This window comes from Schistocerca nitens, chromosome 1 (genome assembly GCF_023898315.1).
Source record: "Schistocerca nitens isolate TAMUIC-IGC-003100 chromosome 1, iqSchNite1.1, whole genome shotgun sequence".
Lineage (NCBI taxonomy): Eukaryota > Metazoa > Arthropoda > Insecta > Orthoptera > Acrididae > Schistocerca > Schistocerca nitens.
Genome location: NC_064614.1, coordinates 1,082,653,815 through 1,082,673,480, shown reverse-complemented (window position 1 = coordinate 1,082,673,480; position 19,666 = coordinate 1,082,653,815). Strand labels below are relative to the sequence as shown.

General features: G+C 39.8%; 1 protein-coding gene across 1 annotated transcript in view; it reads right to left on the bottom strand.

Annotated features, from left to right (window-relative positions):
• LOC126198461 (exocyst complex component 5) overlaps positions 1-19,152 on the bottom strand; it is a 113,162-nt gene extending 94,010 nt beyond the window's left edge. The window contains exons 1-5 of the mRNA XM_049934809.1: positions 18,951-19,152; positions 18,670-18,794; positions 18,313-18,430; positions 9,594-9,791; positions 9,261-9,325 (exon numbers count right to left, since the gene is read on the bottom strand). Of these exons, the coding sequence (XP_049790766.1) occupies positions 9,261-9,325; positions 9,594-9,791; positions 18,313-18,430; positions 18,670-18,794; positions 18,951-18,983 (539 nt within the window). The 5' untranslated portion in view covers positions 18,984-19,152. The remainder of the gene's footprint in view (positions 1-9,260; positions 9,326-9,593; positions 9,792-18,312; positions 18,431-18,669; positions 18,795-18,950) is intronic.
• Between the last annotated feature and the right edge of the window lie 514 nt (positions 19,153-19,666).

The following is a 19,666-nucleotide window of genomic DNA, read 5'->3' as shown; positions in this document are numbered from 1 at the left end:
TACCATTCATTTGCCGAGTCGTATCTTAGGAGTCCCTGGTTTGTCAATTAGAGGTGGGACTCCGTCACCTCGAAAGGTCCAAGGCATTTTGCTCTGATTGTTGCCAGCATCATATTTAAAGTACCAGGGAAGCAGGTTGCTAGCCTTACTTGCCCCTGGTCCCATTGGGATTTACCCCTAACGGTTGAGGGGCTAACCCGTGGATTTGATAGTCTTCGCCGTCTGAGCACAAAGGTGACCACGACTCGGAATATGTCCGAAATGCCCAGCCTTATTCCAAAGTAACTGGTATCCTGACTGTCAGGACCACTTACTTGGCCACTCATATGTTGCCCATGGTTCATGAACTAGGACATGACAACAGGAACCCACACCATGAACCATTTCAATTAATTATTGAAAACAAAATTCATACAGTAGTAAAAGTGCTGTGAGGCTGTTCTCATTACACCAAACTGTTTAATGATTTGCCTTCAAGCGGCTCTATAGTGGATGTCGCATATTATCCTTATTATATGCTATCATGTGACAAACACCTTTTCTTGGAAGGGTTATCAAAGAATATGATGCTGTAACATATTAGTGAATGAGAGTAGAAAATGTCAGTCAGTTTTTTTGACATTTTCATCTACAAAGTCAGCTATTATCTGTAACGGACAAGATGCAGAGCTTGGTCTCTTAAGATCTGGAACATATGAATTCCAATACAGGTTCTTATCAATTGGCAATTGTGTATTATATTTTTACTAATAATACAATCAAACAGTTTCAAAATGACAAATATTGTAACTGTTTTTGATGCCTTGTTGTTAGACAATCATCATCTTGAGAAAATTGTACCTGATATCTTCACAACGCTCTGTTCTTGAATTCCGACATGACATGGACTAAAGCTGTGGAGCAGCTGGCACAGTGTCATCAACAAATGAAGAAAGATTTCTCTAATACGGATGACTGATCGAAATTGGTTACAGTATGAAGTACCATTGGTAAATGAACTTTATAGTTGTCCACAACAGCACGATCTGGCAATGTGGACTTTATTTGGATTATCCAAACCTCATCCACTCCAACCTGCCCTATCACGCCCCCTCTATACGTGGAGCCACCTTACTGCATGACACAGACTGTTAGTGCCAGATCATTGATTTATGTCAAGAAAAGCAAGAAACACAGAACAGAACCAGGTAGCATCACCACTTTACATGACCCCATCCACATTCAAACACCTTCCCTGTTTGTTGTCAATGGAAGTCTGTCTTCTGCTCCTTACTTTCTACATATATAGTGAACCATTGTGCAGCTTTTTCCATAGTTCCTAATCCCATCAAACCTATTGTTACAGAACAAATTGTGTTTCCTGTGGATACTCCTTTCCTTAAACCAAACTGCAAATCTGGTAGCAAATTGTGTGTACTGAGATGTGCCACTGCTTCCTCAAAAACTTTTTAAAACACTGTCAGCAAAGAAATTTGCCAGTAATGGTCTAGATGATCTCCCTCACTTTAAAATGGTTTCACTAATGATAATCTGCCAGGAAACTGACCACACCTGAAAGACAAAGTGCACTGATGACTGAGTGTCTAGAACTAACATATAGTGCACTGATGTTCACTATCCTACTTGGAATCTCATCATGCCGATGGAAGTCTTAACTCTTCAATAATGTAATAATTGATTCAGATTCATCTTTGCTTGTTTCCTGCAGCTGGGTGTGATGGAGTTGTCTGAATATTAGCTTTCAAGAGTTCTGCATATTTACCTATGCCTATAAAATTTTGATTTATGTCCAACTTCTGACAAAAAGTGATTCTTTAACATTTTACACACCTACAGTGAATAACTAGCAGTTCCATATTCACACAAGAGGTGTAATATGCTGAGCACCAACTGACCATATAGTTTTAATTTTGTTCTGGGAACTTTCTAATCTCTCTCTGTATGCACTGTTTCATCCTGTCTGATGACAGCCAATGTCTATCTCAGGATTACCAGTAGTGGATATGAATGTACATAGTAAAAGTCAAAAAGAGACAGAGTGATGTAATATTCCTACCCCCACGTGCTTGTAACATTTCCCTACCAGCTGTTAGCCAGCCTTGTCACCAACCCCTCCTCCATTCTCTCCTCACAAGCTCCACACAGCACAATCTCTCAAACCAGTGAACCTGTAGTGTTGGCACAATTTAGTCAGCCAAGACAATGCAGCCATGCAGGAGTGTGTATGCATGTTCTCTGTTAACTCTGAAGGAATGCCTCAACCTATACTGTGGGTTGTTCCTTTACTCCTATTATTTATATTCCAGAAAGGAATTCCAGTACCAATACTAAAATGTGCTTTATATTCATATGTTGATATCTCATTCTGGTATCTGTTCATACCTCTGCATGTCATATTTGCCTCTTATTGGATCTGTCCACTATTACTGAACTCTAATTTTTGTGTTAGTGTTTAAACATTGGAACTCTTATTCTATTTACTACCATCATTCCTTCTTGATAAAATGTTAATGAACTTTCCAAATGCAGTAATAAATCTTTAAGTTATGAGATGTAAAAATATAATCAGGTTGGGAAGGAAGGAAGGAAGGAAGATTAGCGTGGAACAGCCCATCGACAATGAGGGCAATAGTCAGGGTTCAAAAACATGGGCTGAGGAAGAATGGGGAATGAGTTTGGCTATGTACTTTTCAAAGAATCCATTCTAGCATCAGCAATGACTGATTTAGTGGCACCCACAGGAAACCTACATTTGGATAGCAAGATGAAGATTTGAATCATCATCCTACCAAATGTGGGAACAGTGTCATATCACTGCATCAGCTCACTCAATATAATAAGGGTGGCAGAGAGGACAATAAAGAAATAAAGACTACACTGATTACAATGAAATGTAATGCAAATGCACACAGGTATTGCAGCTACAATAAAATATAAAGATCCTTACTAGCCTTTATACTCATCAAAATTTTTATCATCTAATGATATATTACACATATTCAGCACAAGAGTGCATCAGCAGCTACTATTACCAGTTTTGTTTCTCTTTCCGTATTTCACTTTTTTTTGTAATCCTATATTTGATCTTCATCCACAGCTGAGTGGTCAGCGGGGCTGACTGCGGGACCTGGGTTCGATTCCCAGTGCTGTCAGGGATTTTTCCTTGATGGGAGGCCTAGTACAGATTACACTCAGTCTCTTGAGGCCAACAGAGGAGTTACTCAACTGATTAGCAGTGGTCCCAATGTCAAGAAACCCGACAACGACCAGGACAATGGTGTGCCGACCAGATGCCCCTCCATACAGCATCCAATGATGCCACTGGTAGAGGATCTCATGGCAGTCGCTCAGGCCCAACTGTCCTGTCTAGGGCCAGAATGCAAAACTTTATTCTCTCAAACAATGGAAACTCCAGGCAGGAATATCAACAATGTAGGAAAAGACACATTGCTACTTATTGTAAAGAAGACACATCAATTTGCAGACAGGCACACTTAAAGGACACTCACATATAACTTTCAGCCACAGTCTTCGTCAGTCACACCTCACACGCACGACTGCCAACACCAGCATCTCGGGCATGTGTGTGTTTCTTTTACTGATGAAGGCTGTGGCCAAAAGGTATATGTGAGTGTCTTAATTATGCCTGTCTGCAACTTGACGTGTCTTCTTCACAGTAAGTAGTAATCTGTCTTTCCCTCCATTGTTAAACTTCACTCTCTCTTACTTTTATATTGGACATGAGAGCATGGATGGCTTTACACTGTTTCACTCTAACTGATTACTTGCATATATTTTTGTTGCATTCAGTTTTGATCAATGTGTACTGCATTTATCATGAGGCCTCTCCTTTTGGTCTTAACCTGACTTTAATGTTACAGCTCATATGTGATACTGAAATATTCATTACAATTTATCAGACTGAGACAAAGGTAGAAATGGGAATAATGTTCCAGTCCCTGTCAACTATGCACAGTCTTAAAGTGATGAAGAATGCATAAACAGTTCACTGATGGATGCAATGAGTAGCAAAAATTGAAATACAAAAGGATAAAAACACAAGAACCAGTCTGCAGTTTCAGTATTTCATATATTATAGCAATAATACCAAAAAAGTGTATTACTAGAATTACAAACAACTGGCAGACTGGCTGCTTAAAATACTTTCAAAATACATTAAAAATTTTTAGTGGGTTATTGCAATTTAGAAGAAAGTGCAAAGAGAGAAAGATAAATGGTAAATCACAACATTTGAAGATCATGAAAATCAGTTTCAATTGAAAAACAAAGCTTGTACATACCCAAGATAAATATAACAGCACTGTGTACCATCTACACAAGTAAAAACAGGTGCAAGAGCCATCCTAAATTTGATCATAATATTTATCACAGATATATCATGCATGAAATCTCTGACATGGAGCCTTTTTTATGTGAATTAGGATATTACTTCATTGTTAAACTCAAATTACAATTCTGACCATTTTCTGGTATCTTTCTCCCAAACAACTATAGTGTGCAGCAGAACCGACTAAGCAGTTTTACACAGCAATAAAAAGTAAATCTGGATGTATAGAGAAAAATGTTTTTATTTTCTAAATTAGTACAATGTACCATTTTACATTCATTTAGTTTTGAAAATAATGCCCTCAAGATGGCATCTATTGGCCTCAATACATTGTTGTAGACGATCCCTGAAATTTCAAACAGCTCTTGCACATATCGCGGGATATGGCAGCAAGAGAGGGGAAGAAAACCAATGTGCACTCCGTGTGCATACCGGGGGGAGTCATTCCAGATGTGGAAAGGGTCCTTCTGAATGCCATGAAGGGTACAGGGTGCACCCATCTGCAGGTGGTCACTCATGTCGGCACCAATTATGTGTGTTGCTATGGATCGGAGGAAATCCTCTCTGGCTTCCAGCAGCTATCTGATTTGGTGAAGACTGCCAGTCTCGCTAGCGGGATGAAAGCAGAGCTCATATCTGCAGCATCGTCGACAGGACTGACTGCGGACCTTTGGCACAGAGCCGAGTGGAGGGTCTGAATCAGAGGCTGAGACGGTTCTGCGACCGTGTGGGCTGCAGATTCCTCAACTTGCGCCATAGGGTGGTCGGGTTTCAGGTTCCGCCGGAGAGGTCAGGAGTCCACTACACGCAGCAAGCGGCTACACGGGTAGCAGGGGTTGTGTGTCGTGGACTGGGCGGATTTTAGATTAGATGGCCTCTGGCAAGTACAGAAAGGGCAACAGCCTCAAAGGGTGCGGAGCAAAGTCAGGACATGCGGGGACCAAGCAGCAATCGGTATTGTAATTGTAAACTGTCGAAGCTGCATTGGTAAAGTACCGGAACTTCAAGTGCTGATAGAAAGCACCGAAGCTGAAATCGTTATAGGTACAGAAAGCTGTCTGAAGCCAGAGATAAATTCAGCCGAAATTTTTACAAAGGCACAGACGGTGTTTAGAAAGGATAGATTGCATGTAACCGGTGGTGGCGTGTTTGTCGCTGTTAGTAGTAGTTTATCCTGTAGTGTAGTAGAAGTGGATAGTTCCTGTGAAATATTATGGGTGGAGGTTACACTCAACAACCAAGCTAGGTTAATAATTGGCTCCTTTTACCGACCTCCCGACTCAGCAGCATTAGTTGCAGAACAACTGAGAGAAAATTTGGAATACATTACACATAAATTTTCTCAGCATATTATAGTCTTAGGTGGAGATTTCAATTTACCAGATATAGACTGGGACACTCAGATGTTAGAATGGGTGGTAGGGACAGAGCATCGAGTGACATTATACTGAGTGCACTATCCGAAAATTACCTCTAGCAATTAAACAGAGAACCGACTCGTGGAGATAACATCTTGGACCTACTGTTAACAAACAGACCCGAACTTTTTGACTCTGTAAGTGCAGAACAGGGAATCAGTGATCATAAGGCCGTTGCAGCATCCCTGAATATGGAAGTTAATAGGAATATAAAAAAAGGGAGGAAGGTTTATCTGTTTAGCAAGAGTAATAGAAGGTAGATTTCAGACTACCTAACAGATCAAAACGAAAATTTCTGTTCCGACACTGACAATGTTGAGTGTTTATGGAAAACGTTCAAGGCAATTGTAAAATGCGTTTTAGACAGGTACGTGCCGAGTAAAACTGTGAGGGACGGGAAAAACCCACCGTGGTTCAACAACAAAGTTAGGAAGCTACTGCGAAAGCAAAGAGAGCTTCACTCCAAGTTTAAACGCAGCCAAAACCTCTCAGACAAACAGAACCTAAACGATGTCAAAGTTAGCGTAAGGAGGGCTATGCGTGAAGCGTTCAGTGAATTCGAAAGTAAAATTCTATGTACCGACTTAACAAAAAATCCTAGGAAGTTCTGGTCTTACGTTAAATCAGTAAGTGGCTCGAAACAGCATATCCAGGCACTCCGGGATTATGATGGCATTGAAACAGAGGATGACACGCGTAATGATGATGGCATTGAAACAGAGGATGACACGCGTAAAGCTGAAATACTAAACACCTTTTTCCAAAGCTGTTTCACAGAGGAAGACCGCACTGCAGTTCCTTCTCTAAATCCTCGCACAAACGAAAAAATGGCTGACATCGAAATAAGTGTCCAAGGAATAGAAAAGCAACTGGAATCGGAGGAAAGTCCACTGGACCTGACGGGATACCAATTCGTTTCTACACAGAGTACGCGAAAGAACTTGCCCCCCTTCTGACAGCCGTGTACCGCAAGTCTCTAGAGGAACGAAAGGTTCCAAATGATTGGAAAAGAGCACAGGTAGTCCCAGTCTTCAAGAAGGGTCGTCGAGCAGATGCGCAAAACAATAGACCTATATCTCTGACGTCGATCTGTTGTAGAATTTTAGAACATGTTTTTTGCTCGAGTATCATGTCGTTTTTGGAAACCCAGAATCTACTCTGTAGGAATCAACATGGATTCCGGAAACAGCGATCGTGTGAGACCCAACTTGCTTTATTTGTTCATGAGACCCAGAAAATATTAGATACAGGCTCCCAGGTAGATGCTATTTTCCTTGACTTCCGGAAGGCGTTCGATACAGTTCCGCACTGTCGCCTGATAAACAAAGTAAGAGCCTACGGAATATCAGACCAGCTGTGTGGCTGGATTGAAGAGTTTTTAGCAAACAGAACACAGCATGCTGTTATCAATGGAGAGACGTCTACAGACGTTAAAGTAACCTCTGGCGTGCCACGGGGGAGTGTTATGGGACAATTGCTTTTCACAATATATATAAATGACCTAGTAGATAGTGTCGGAAGTTCCATGCGGCTTTTCGCGGATGATGTTGTAGTATACAGAGAAGTTGCAGAATTAGAAAATTGTAGCGAAATACAGGAAGATCTGCAGCGGATAGGCGCTTGGTGCAGGGAGTGGCAACTGACCCTCAACATAGACAAATGTAATGTATTGTGAATACATAGAAAGATGGATCCTTTATTGTATGATTATATGATAGCGGAACAAACACTGGTAGCAGTTACTGCTGTAAAATATATCTGGGAGTATGCGTGTGGAACGATTTGAAGTGGAATGATCATATAAAATTAATTGTTGGTAAGGCGGGTACCAGGTTGAGATTCATTGGGAGAGTCCTTAGAAAATGTAGTCCATCAACAAAGGAGGTGGCTTACAAAACACTCGTTTGACCTATACTTGAGTATTGCTCAACAGTGTGGGATCCGTACCAGATCGGGTTGACGGAGGAGATAGAGAAGATCCAAAGAAGAGCGGCGCGTTTCGTCACAGGGTTATTTGGTAATGTGATAGCGTTACGGAGATGTTTAGCAAACTCAAGTGGCAGACTCTGCATCACAGTGTAGCTTGCTCGCCAGGTTTCGAGAGGGTGTGTTTCTGGATGAGGTATCGAATATATTGCTTCCCCTACTTATACCTTCCGAGGAGATCACGAATGTAAAATTAGAGAGATTCGAGCGCGCATGGAGGCTTTCAGACAGTCGTTCTTCCCGCGAACCATATGCGACTGGAACAGAAAAGGGAGGTAATGAGAGTGGCACGTAAAGTGCCCTCCACCACACACCGTTGGGTGGCTTGCGGAGTATAAATGTAGATGTAGATATAGCGTTAACTTTGTCAATAATCTGCTGTTGTAACTCTGGTAGGTTGTGAGGGCAGCTTTTGAAAACCTTTTCCTTCAGACATCCCAAAAAAAAAGTAGTCACAAATGCTGGAATCTGGTGTCCAAACAGGCCACCCAACAACACCCCTCAAAGAGACAAGGTGTCCCAGAAATATTTCTCTCAAAACATCAAGTGAAATCGAACTGTGTGAGCAGTAGCTCCATCCTGTTGGAACCAAAAGTCCCTCAGTCCTCCTTCAACAATATCATCCATTCTGGGTTGCAGAAAATTTTGCAACACTGAAACATAACGTGTGGAATTCACTGTTATGATCACTCCTCCTCCTCAAAAAAGTAGGGGCCTACCACACCAAATTGTGATATGGCACACCACACTGTCACTTTAGGAGAATGTTGCGACCTTTCATGAATAATTCGGGAGTTATTTTCAGCCCAGTAACGAAAGTTTTGCTTATTCTCTCACCCACTAAGATGAAAATGTGCCTCTTTATTACTGAAGAAAGTTGCATTCAGAGGGATCTGAGCAAGCATTTACTCACACAGGTTTTGTCAGTTGGCATAGTCTGCTGGGCATAGTTCTTGACCAATCATTGTTTTGAAAGTATGGAACTTCAAATCACATTGCAGAATCCTCCTCAAACTGTGGTCTGAAATCCCCAATGCAAAAGCATCTCGTCAAGCAGAATGTTGCGGCAATTGTTGAACTGCTGTTCTACCCTGCTGCACATTTTCTGGCATTCTGATGGATCTGTGTCAGCCATGTGAATCTATTCTTAGTGTGCTACCAGTTTCCTCCAACTGCAGAACCAAGGACCGAATTGTGTCTGCATTAGGAATGGCATTGTTGCGTGGAATCACAGATCTGTTGTTTTCATAATAAGCATGAACAGCAAAACCACAATTTGCACCGGTCCAGACCATGTTGGCTACTGAAATAGGGTCAACGACTGAACAAAGGCAGACCACGTACAATACCCTATTCCCACCACAGCCCCAGTGGTAATAGATAGAAACTGTTTCGTTGGTTCTGCCGCATCCTGTAGTTCTACAGTAATGAAAAAACTAAATTAATTTATTTACAGTTGTGTGAATAAGAGTTTAGAAACATTGCAACAGATAAAGCCTTCAACCTACTTTCCAGATGGTAGCTCCTGAGCAATCAGATGAAGTTTTTGTATGATGTCTGCTGCTTCATCAATCTAAAACAGAACAAAAATTACATCATAGCTCTCCTTCTCCCTCCCCTCCCCCCCCCCCCCCCCCACACACACACACCAAGCAATTCATAATCCACAAGAAATTACTGTATGTGCATTATCATTCAAGTTATTTGAATGCAAAATATTGGTATACAATTTTAGAGGTCCTCTACTCTAATGAAACTGGAAAAGTAAGAGTCGCTGAAACTACCAAACATTCAAACAAAATGTAATGCAAATCATAAAAGGTATGCGTTACCAGACTTACATTATCCTTATCAGAAAAGAAATCTGACAGCAGAGGACCAGGACTCAGAAATTCGGCAAAATAATTCATGAGTTTCTGTGCCTCAACAGCTCGTGCTCTTGGGGTATTTACACTCTCCAGTTGATCACCCAGATGTAAGACTTTTGCTGCTACAAAATTGATGCGTTCATCAAGTTCTTGAAATAATGAAATTGATGCCTGCAACCCAAACATTTGAATTTAGATTTACATTTGCTTGGAAATCTCTCCAAAAAATGCATTATAATCAGCAAATGTTCTAATAGTACAAAGAAAAATTGGTAACCGCATTCTTAGACACATAAATACCAAGCAAAAACAATACTGGAACAATATCTAAAGACTATCTATACACTTACCATTTATTGCATTGGTTGACAACAAATAAGTGTTATTACCCTGCAATAAACTTAAAAACTAACAGATGACCTGGGTAAAAAATTAGGTAAGGAACAGTCATTTTATGACAGGGAATGATAAATGTTTGTGATTTACATTTACATTCAATAAGAAATGTTACGTCTCTATGTCCTGTCGACGAGAAAATCATTAGATACTGTCTTGCTCATGAAAATATGATCGAGTTGCCAGTTTCCACTCACAGTGTTATAATTTTATGTAAATGGAAGGTGGAGAGGGGAAGAAAAGAAAGGAAAGTGGAGAGGGACCACTGTTGTCAGCTGCATTGGGACATTACACAGAATCGGCAGCAAAGAGTGAAAATGTGTACCGAACCGGGATCTCTTGCTGACTAGGAAGGTGCGGTAACCATTGCACCACCTGGGACACAGTGTTATCGCAACTGCATGGTCTACCTCAGCTCACCTCATGGCCGATCCACACACCCATTGAGCACCACATATCTGCAGCCCCTGTACATTTCCTCCATATTCGCTCTTCCAAGATTCCACAGGAGGTCAGACATATTTGTGCATCTGCATTGAAGAAGGTGGATTCACTACCCAGCTAGGCATATCAAATTATATGAATGTGTGGTGTGTTCTTTCAGACATGCCATATAATAATTTTTCCACAATTTTTGACTACATATTACATGGAATAAATGCTCCAGTTACCAATAAAGGTATAAGTTTATTCACATGACCTAGTTTAATTCAGTATCAAGCCATTCCCAAATAAGTTTTTTTCTTCATCCTAAATGATGAATGTTGCAGGTCATACCCATTTTCAAGAAATGGTTTAAGACAAATGCACATAATTATAGGTCTATATCACTGATGTCATCTGTTACAGAATTATCGAACTTGTTTTATACTCATATTTCATGTTGTTTTTTGAGAAAGAAAATCTCATCTATAAAAACAACATAGATTTTGCAAACAGAAATCTTGCAAAACTCAGCTTGCTGTGTTTGCCCATGTGATGCAGAATGTCACAGACAACAGTACCCAGTTTTGTGCTGTGCCCCGTGACTTACAGTAGGTATTTAATACAGTTCCACAAGGGCATTTAGTGAACAAAGTATGAGGTTACTATACAATGGACCAGATTCGTGATTGGATTCAGGACTTCCTTGCAGACAGAGCTCAATATATTGCTCTTAATGAAACAAAATTGATATATGTAGAGGTAAGTTTAGGAGTACCCCAAGGAAGTGTTAATGTTTGCAGTCTATATAAATGATCAAATAGATATATCTAAAAACAAAGATGATGTGACTTACCAAATGAAAGTGCTGGCAGGTCGACAGACACAAAACAAACACAAACATACACACAAAATTCAAGCTTTCGCAACAAACTGTTGCCTCATCAGGAAAGAGGGGAAGGAGAGGGAAAGACGAAAGGATGCGAGTTTTAAGGGAGAGGGTAAGGAGTCATTCCAATCCCGGGAGCGGAAAGACTTACATTAGGGGGAAAAAAGGACGGGTATACACTCGCACACACACACACATATCCATCCACACATATACAGACACAAGCAGACATATTTGGTCTTTAAATATGTCTGTGTGTGTGTGTGTCTATATATATATATATATATATATATATATATATATATATATATATATATATATATATATATATATATATATATATATACACCTGTCCTTTTTTCCCCCTAAGGTAAGTCTTTCCGCTCCCGGGATTGGAATGACTCCTTACCCTCTCCCTTAAAACCTGCATCCTTTCGTCTTTCCCTCTCCTTCCCCTCTTTCCTGATGAGGCAACAGTTTGTTGCGAAAGCTTGAATTTTGTGTGTATGTTTGTGTTTGTTTGTGTGTCTGTCGACCTGCCAGCACTTTCATTTGGTAAGTCACATCATCTTTGTTTTTAGATATATTTTTCCTACGTGGAATGTTTCCCTCTATTATAACCTCATCAAATAGATAGTATCAGAAGCTCATAAAGGTTATTTGCAGATGATGTAGTTGTCTATAAGAAGGTAGCAATACCAGAAGAATGTACTGAATTGCAGAAAGACCTGCAAAAGTGTGATGGTTGATTCAGGGTCTGGCAGTTGACACTGAATATAAATAAATAAAACACATTGCACATAAATGGCCAAAGAAATCCACTATGTTCAATTAAACTATTGGTGACAAATCTGCTGGAAAGAGAGACTACTGTAAAATCCCTCAGCACAATAAACCACAGCAACTTAAAGTGTAATGACCACATAAAACAAATAGTAGGAACAGCAGATGCTCCATCCACAAAAGAAATGGTTTACAAAACACTTTTATGACTGATTCTTGAGTATTACCCATCAGTCTGTCATTTCTAGTTGGATTAATAGAAGAAACATGAAAGATCCAATGAATAAGGGTGTGTTTCATCAAAGGATCATTTTATTGGTGCGAGAGCATCATGGAAATGCTCACCAAGACAGCTGTTGTCCACCAAGGAGAGGTTTATAATTTATCCTCTTTGAGACTATGTTCGGGAAAGAGTCAAGTAACACATTACACACTTCAACATATGTCTCACAAAATGACCACAACAAGAAAATCAGATAAATTAGAGCTGATATGGAGGTCTACCAAAACTCATTCCTCCCATTCATCATTCAGAATGGAACAGGGGATGGGGAAAGATACTAGTACAAGAAGTACCATCCATAAGGTGGCTTGTGTTATGGGTAAAAATACACATTTATTACAAGGCTGTGCTTCCTCAGCACACTGCAAATCTTTGAGAATTATTCACAATTATATCAAAGTGATTGCATGAATAAAATCACACTTTAGTTGGAAACTGGTGTATCGTAGTCCGAAAAACAAGAAATCATTAGGAATAGGAAACAATATCAGATTGGACAAGAATATGGAAGGAAATGGGCTATATCTGACAACTGCCTTGATTGATTTAGGGAAACCATGGAAACCCTAAATCTGGACTTCAAAGATGGATTTGCGCCTGAATTATCCGGAAAGAGAGTCTGATGTACAACATGATTCCACCTTGTTCAGTGATTCTGGAGAGATAGCAAAAAATTATATTTTAATTAGCATAAATTTATGCACACTTTGCTTCACTACTTAAGGATAATGTAATATTTTCATTGCCTGCAGTAAATAACTACTAGAAATTCTATCTTTATCCCCCTCCCTCTAGAGATGATGTTATGCTCTAAGTTCCATAACTGCTAGTGATGGGAATACAATACATATAAATTTATTCATTTTTTATACAAAAAATATTCACCACAATGGGATAACATGCAAATATGACAGAAAAAAATAATACATACTAAGTAACTAAAACACAAAATTGTATAAAATTTGCCAATTTCAGAAGTGTATTCTGAATTCAAAATGTTCACACTAACCACATTGGTTTGTTCAGTCAGTTTGCTTCTGATTGAAATACTAAATATAAAGACAAATTGTGATGTATGACAGCTGGACTATGAACTCTAAAGCTTTTTTATCAGCATAAGCTGGGAGGTAACCAGTTGGAATATTGGCTACTTGAATTTAATCTACTTGACCACACTTCTGTAAAGTGTAAACTATTTGTTTTGCTGGACTGATTGATATCAGTATTCCAATCGCGCAACTAAAAACTATTGCTGGATGGGAAGTCACGGCTATGCAGTTTCAACATTACGAATCAATAAATGCTTGTCTGATTCTGAAAACATTTACAGACCATCTAATTCTAGCTTAAAATACCAAATCTCTGAGTGTTTTCATAAGACAGATTTACGGAGCAATACATCACAATAGGGACAAACCAACAGAGGAATGAACAGAGGACCCACAAAATAGAAATACAGAAGCGTCCGAACCCGCCCGTCTGCTTTGACCCATGACGTCAAAAATATGGCGGAAACGACCATCAACCACGATTCCAATATGGTGCATATAAATTCGTTACGTACACATTATGAGGACGAAAATACATCGAAAAACAAACACACACACTTTCCACAAAAAGCCTAATGACACTAACAGGACAAGAGCGGGAAATGGGGTGTTTTTTGGTGGGGGCAAACTAAATATAAACAAATTTAGACACCCAGACCTATACAAAACCACACAAAACGACGAAAAAAACCAACATCACCAAACTCCCCAAATACCGCTAAACACAATATCATCTGGAATCGGACACTTCCCTTGACCTATATAGCTCTACAGCAGCTCCCGATCCCATAAATTAGGATCAAACACTTCCCTTGGCCTATATAGCTCAAAAACATCTCCCGACACTAATACCAACATACACAGCCACACATTGAGATCAAGCACTTCCCTTGACCTGCGCACTGTTAATTTTATCCGTCATATCCATTCCTGAACAAAAACAACAACCAATTAATTTTACTAAAATTACCACACGACATCAGCGAACAACACTAAATTAACCTTCACACAAAATTGTTAACTCACTGAAACGAATTCCACTACAAACACAGCCGACACTCGAACAATTCTGGATAACGAGCAAAAGCAAACTGAGCCCATTACACCACACAAATGAAAACCCTGAACATACCACCAGAGAGCACAACAAACCACAACACGACGACATCTTCAAACAATCCACACTCACAAACCAAACTCGGCGCCGTCATGACGTCACACACGACAACACCCTTATGTCACGGGTCAAAGCCGACGCGTGGGATTGGACGCTTCTGTCAACCCCACAGAATTGTAATAATCAGGACTTTTCACAGTCCTCATCCCTCTACAGAGGAATTTGAGGGTATGCCACTGCAAAGACTTTATTTTTGTGGAATGTAATAGACAGAAAATTTTGGCGAGGTAATTGTTAAGGTTTAGTTGGGGGGTCATACAGATCCCAAGCTGAGAGAGACCACCCCGTTCTGTGAAGAAATAAAGATCATTGCCTCTTCTGCTTCACACCATGTGGGCCCCTCAGAAGAAGGGGACTGAGTGACCTGCCCCCCCCCCCCCCTTCTTAACATCTTCCCTCAGGCTCTCACTCATTTTATCAATTCTGGCAAACCACTAAGCCTCTCATGAAATATGAGCCCAAGTAACCTCACTGAAGATAGAAGCAGCAAAAGGAAGGTCTCATTGACAACCAGCCAATAGTTATTCAGCTGTACCTGTCCAGAGAGTACACAATGAGGAGTGTGTAGGGCATTTTGCATTAATTTTTATTTTCATTTGAGTGTAGTGACACTATTTAGGCATTGTAATGTTCATTACGAGTGGCACAAAGCATACTCAATATTACATTAACAAGCAACAGCTTTGATTTATTGAGTGCACATAATTTTTGAGTGAAAGTCAGCAGTGTCCTCACGTTGAGCATACCACAACATTGTCATTTGCTAGGGGACTGAATAGTTGGAGATGTGGTGTGGGACAGAGACAAAGAGAAGATCAGTGATGTCATATAGTATTATCTGTATCTATCTCCCCAGAACACATCATACAGTAAAACACCATGGCAAACCTAAATGTGGATGACTGAATGAAATAAACAGTGACTTTTTGCTGTCTACAAGTATGTTATTCAATTTTTATAAGTACGAAAGTAACAGATAAAATAAGAAAATATATTCCCACAAATATTGTTATAAGTTGCTCTTGTGATCATTGTGGATTTAAGGCATGAAATATAGTCAGCAAAAGCCATCTGTGCTGCCTAGACAACACCAATATAAATGGATCATTGGAGTGACTCATGCACAGATGTTCAATTGAATAATACCACTCAGAGAAGCAACATATCTTGTGAGAACTCATTCTATCTCTTACAAGCGATTGATGCGTACATTTGACGTATAGCTCTTTATTGTGTCACCCAAACAATGATGTAATGAAAAATAAATCTTCTTTAACAAAGCATAATGTCACACACTAATCTTTGAATGAATTTATATTGTCAATTGCACTCTGCTGAAATCAACATGAAATCAGTGTGCCAAAAACGGCCTCCGAAAACTCTTCTTTACCAACAGCATGTTTTCAACAGCATTGTTTGACTTCTCATATTTTATAATCTGGACAGAATAATAATCAATTTGAAATGATATTTGAATACAGGATTGGTGTCATTCCTAAACATCTAGTATACATCTTGTAGAATAGGATGTACTGGCAGAGGTCCACGTCTTCCCAACATGATGTTTTGACATCGTAACTTGGTGTCTTCGTCAGGTGTTTCCTGAGACTGGTGGGTTTACTCACCAGGTACTCGGGCAGTGCCTGGTGTTCACTACGCCATCTGCACCCACTGTGGCTGTTACTTATGATGATATCCATCTCCAGGAGTGCCCTCTTCCATCCGACCCTATTACAGCTGTCTTCAGTGACTCTCCCAAGCCATTCTATATTAGGTTGGTGCCCTCCAGGTATGTTCCTAGTACTATAGTGACACTGCAGGTGTTCCCTTATGCTGTTCGCGATCCTTGCGGCTTTCTGTCACGGGCATCTCCTCCTCCTGGTGTTTTGAACTCAGTACGCGCCTGTGAGGTGCACCAGCATCAGGCTGCTGCTGGAGCTGCATTGAAATCAAGATGGAGGAGAACCTGGTCAACTGGGAAGCAGAGTCCAGTTCAGTACTGCATGGAATCTGACTTTGGAACTAGTACAGAAATATCAGAAAAAAGTTTGGGAGCCGGCATAATACAGAACACCAGATGGGGGACACTGCCACAAGAGATCGCTGTAGTGTGTGCAGACATATGCAACTCCAACAGCAGCCTGATGTGGCAGGAAGTGCACCTCACAGGCACCTACTGAATTCAGAATGCCAAGAGAAATCCACAACAGTTGTGAACAGCTTAAGGAAAGTCTACAGCGTCACGATGGAGCTTGGAATGCACTTGGTGGGCATAGACCTAATACAGAATGCCATGGGACAGCCACAACTGGGGAAGATGATCACAATGGGTGCAGATGCAAGAGGGACTGCCTGGAGATGGATACCACTGCAAGGAACAGCCACAGCAGGTGCAGAGGGCATAGTGACCACTAGGCACCACCCATGCGTAAATACGGAACCTGGTCAGCAAAACAACCACTCTCAGGAAATATCTGACGAATACGATGAGCTAAGATGTCGAAATATCATGTTGGGAAGACATGCACCAGCAGCAGTACACCTGATTCTATAAGGTGACAACAAATTGCACGGAAAGCCTAAGAAATTATCTACTACACAGTTTAAAATTGATTATCATGAGGTTTCTTCACAAACTGAGGATAGATGGTGAGAGGCACATGAATATTGTGAATATTTTCTGGACGTCAATTCATCATTGATATCCCCTCATTCTTTCTGGCTTGGTTCATGTGGCCCTTAGTCTCTTCATCTAAGAGTACCACTTTCCCCCAACTTCTTCAATAATTTGTTGGATCTATTCCAAACCATCATTTTTGTCCTCTACAACTTTCTTGTGTACCATAAGAGTTATTTCTTGATGTCTTAACATTTGTTCAATCATCCTGTCTGTTCTTTTAGTCAATGTTTTCCACATATTCCTTTCCTTAATGGTTCTGCAGAAAACACCCTTATTTCTTATCAGCCAACTTAATTTTCAGTATACTTCTGTAACATGACATGTCAATGCTTACTCTTCTTTTTGTTTTCTCGTAGTCCATGCTTACCTTCTACACAATACTGTGTTCCAGTTGTTGTATGGCCGAATATCAGCAAACTAACAATGTATTAAGAGTGAAGACGTTTAAGATATGTTTTCAAATCCAGTCTTATTTGAGGTCTCGACAAAGTTTAGTGCACCAGAAAGAATGCTGGAAGAAGTGTGGTAAATTGTAAAATAATCCACAAGGGACAGTGCAGTGAACTTTTTAAAGTCACTGTTAATGTAATTTATTTCTGTTAAAACTACTTTATCATTCTGAAATTCTCAAACCATAAAACAACTATGACATCATACATGCCGAAACACTAATCAAAGGCTATTAAATACTATCATTTTGGCTGTCTGTGCATAATGAATAAGGACTAGTGTCACAAATCATTCCCTGCCTGCAGCTGCAAAGAGGAAATCAGTGCCAGTAACACCAACACTTGTGAAGCATATTTGTCAATGTGCATTTCAAAGTATATGGTAGGTTATGAATGCAAGTGCTAAATAATATCAAAATGTCGGCCTGTTGCTCACGACCATTACACCGAAAGACACGTCAATGCCTTTCAGTTTTTTTTTTTCTTTTGCAATGTAAAAGATTTTTAACAAGACAATAGGCTGAACACCTAAATCTATTACTGATACTCTCAATATTAATTACCTTGTTCTGCATTTGAAGTCGTGACACTTCCTGCCAATGGCTAGCCTCCTCTTCTCTGCATATCATTTCGAGCCGTTCACATCTTTTCCTCTGCCGTTCCTGCAGTACCTGCAAATCTCTGACATACTTTTTCCATCAGTACCTTTCTTCCACTTAAAAACAGCGACTATTATTACTGTCTTGTAGCAAAAGAACAATGTCGGTATCTTATTTATGTTGCCAAATAACATTACAGTTTAGCTCTTCCACTAATGAGACAATCAATACAACAAAACCAGTTAGTATTTTAGCTATTAACTGTTTACTGTAACTATGCAACAAGGGTATTACTGAATATATGTTTTTCCTGATACTTACTTTATGGCCTGAAGAAAAGTTTCATGAAGCAATATTGGATCAAAGTTTCCTGAGGTTTCTTCAGTACTCCCTCCAACAGTCCTCCATGCCATACGTTCCACAAATTCTTCTGGATCAAATGGTTCCTTAGAAAATATGTAATTAGAATCTCTGAGACACTGAAGTACTTAACACATTATGTAAGAACAAGTTACATGATTATGTGTAATTTTGATTAATCGTAACTACTAGTGGTAGACATAAAATAAACAGATCTACTTTACATTTAAACTGGAAATTACCTGTTCTAGTTCTTTCATGTACTGTAACATCATTTTGGCGAGTTTTATGTTTACCCTCGACTTGTATACGAGAGACAACAATAATAAATAACTACGTTCAGGTATTGCAGACTTCCTTAACCTCGATACTGTAGATCGAACAGCAGTACACTGACATTTCAAAACGTAAACAAAATCACACGTTACGAACAACTCCCCTCAAAGAGCTTCACTGTTCTGTTCAAAGACCTTGTACAAAATAACTAGACTCACTGATGGCGCTGCAGTGGCGGGATAATTTGAACCTTCGGCTGGACGCCATTATAGTGATTGCAGTCTGATGTGTTGTGTAGTATTGTTGTTTATGAAGACCCTGATTCAACGTTGTATATTTGTTGGGGCGTACATACAGTATTTGTTACTCGTAATTCTACTGTCTGTACGTTCCAATCAAAAGAAGTACAATGGTGAAGAGTCGTGCAGCGATTAATTGTACAAATAAATTCGAGAAAGGAACGAATATTACATTTCACAAGTATGTGGATATTTTAAGTTGTTTTGTATGTCAGTGCACTTGCTTAATAAATGTTTTTGTAACACGGTATTAGCTTAATGTCTGTACATCTATTTGCAGGTTTCCTTTCTCAAAACTACAGCTGTTACAAAAATGGTTACACGCTGTCAGGAGGCAAGATTTCCGACCGACAGAATACCATTTTATATGTTCTGATTATTTT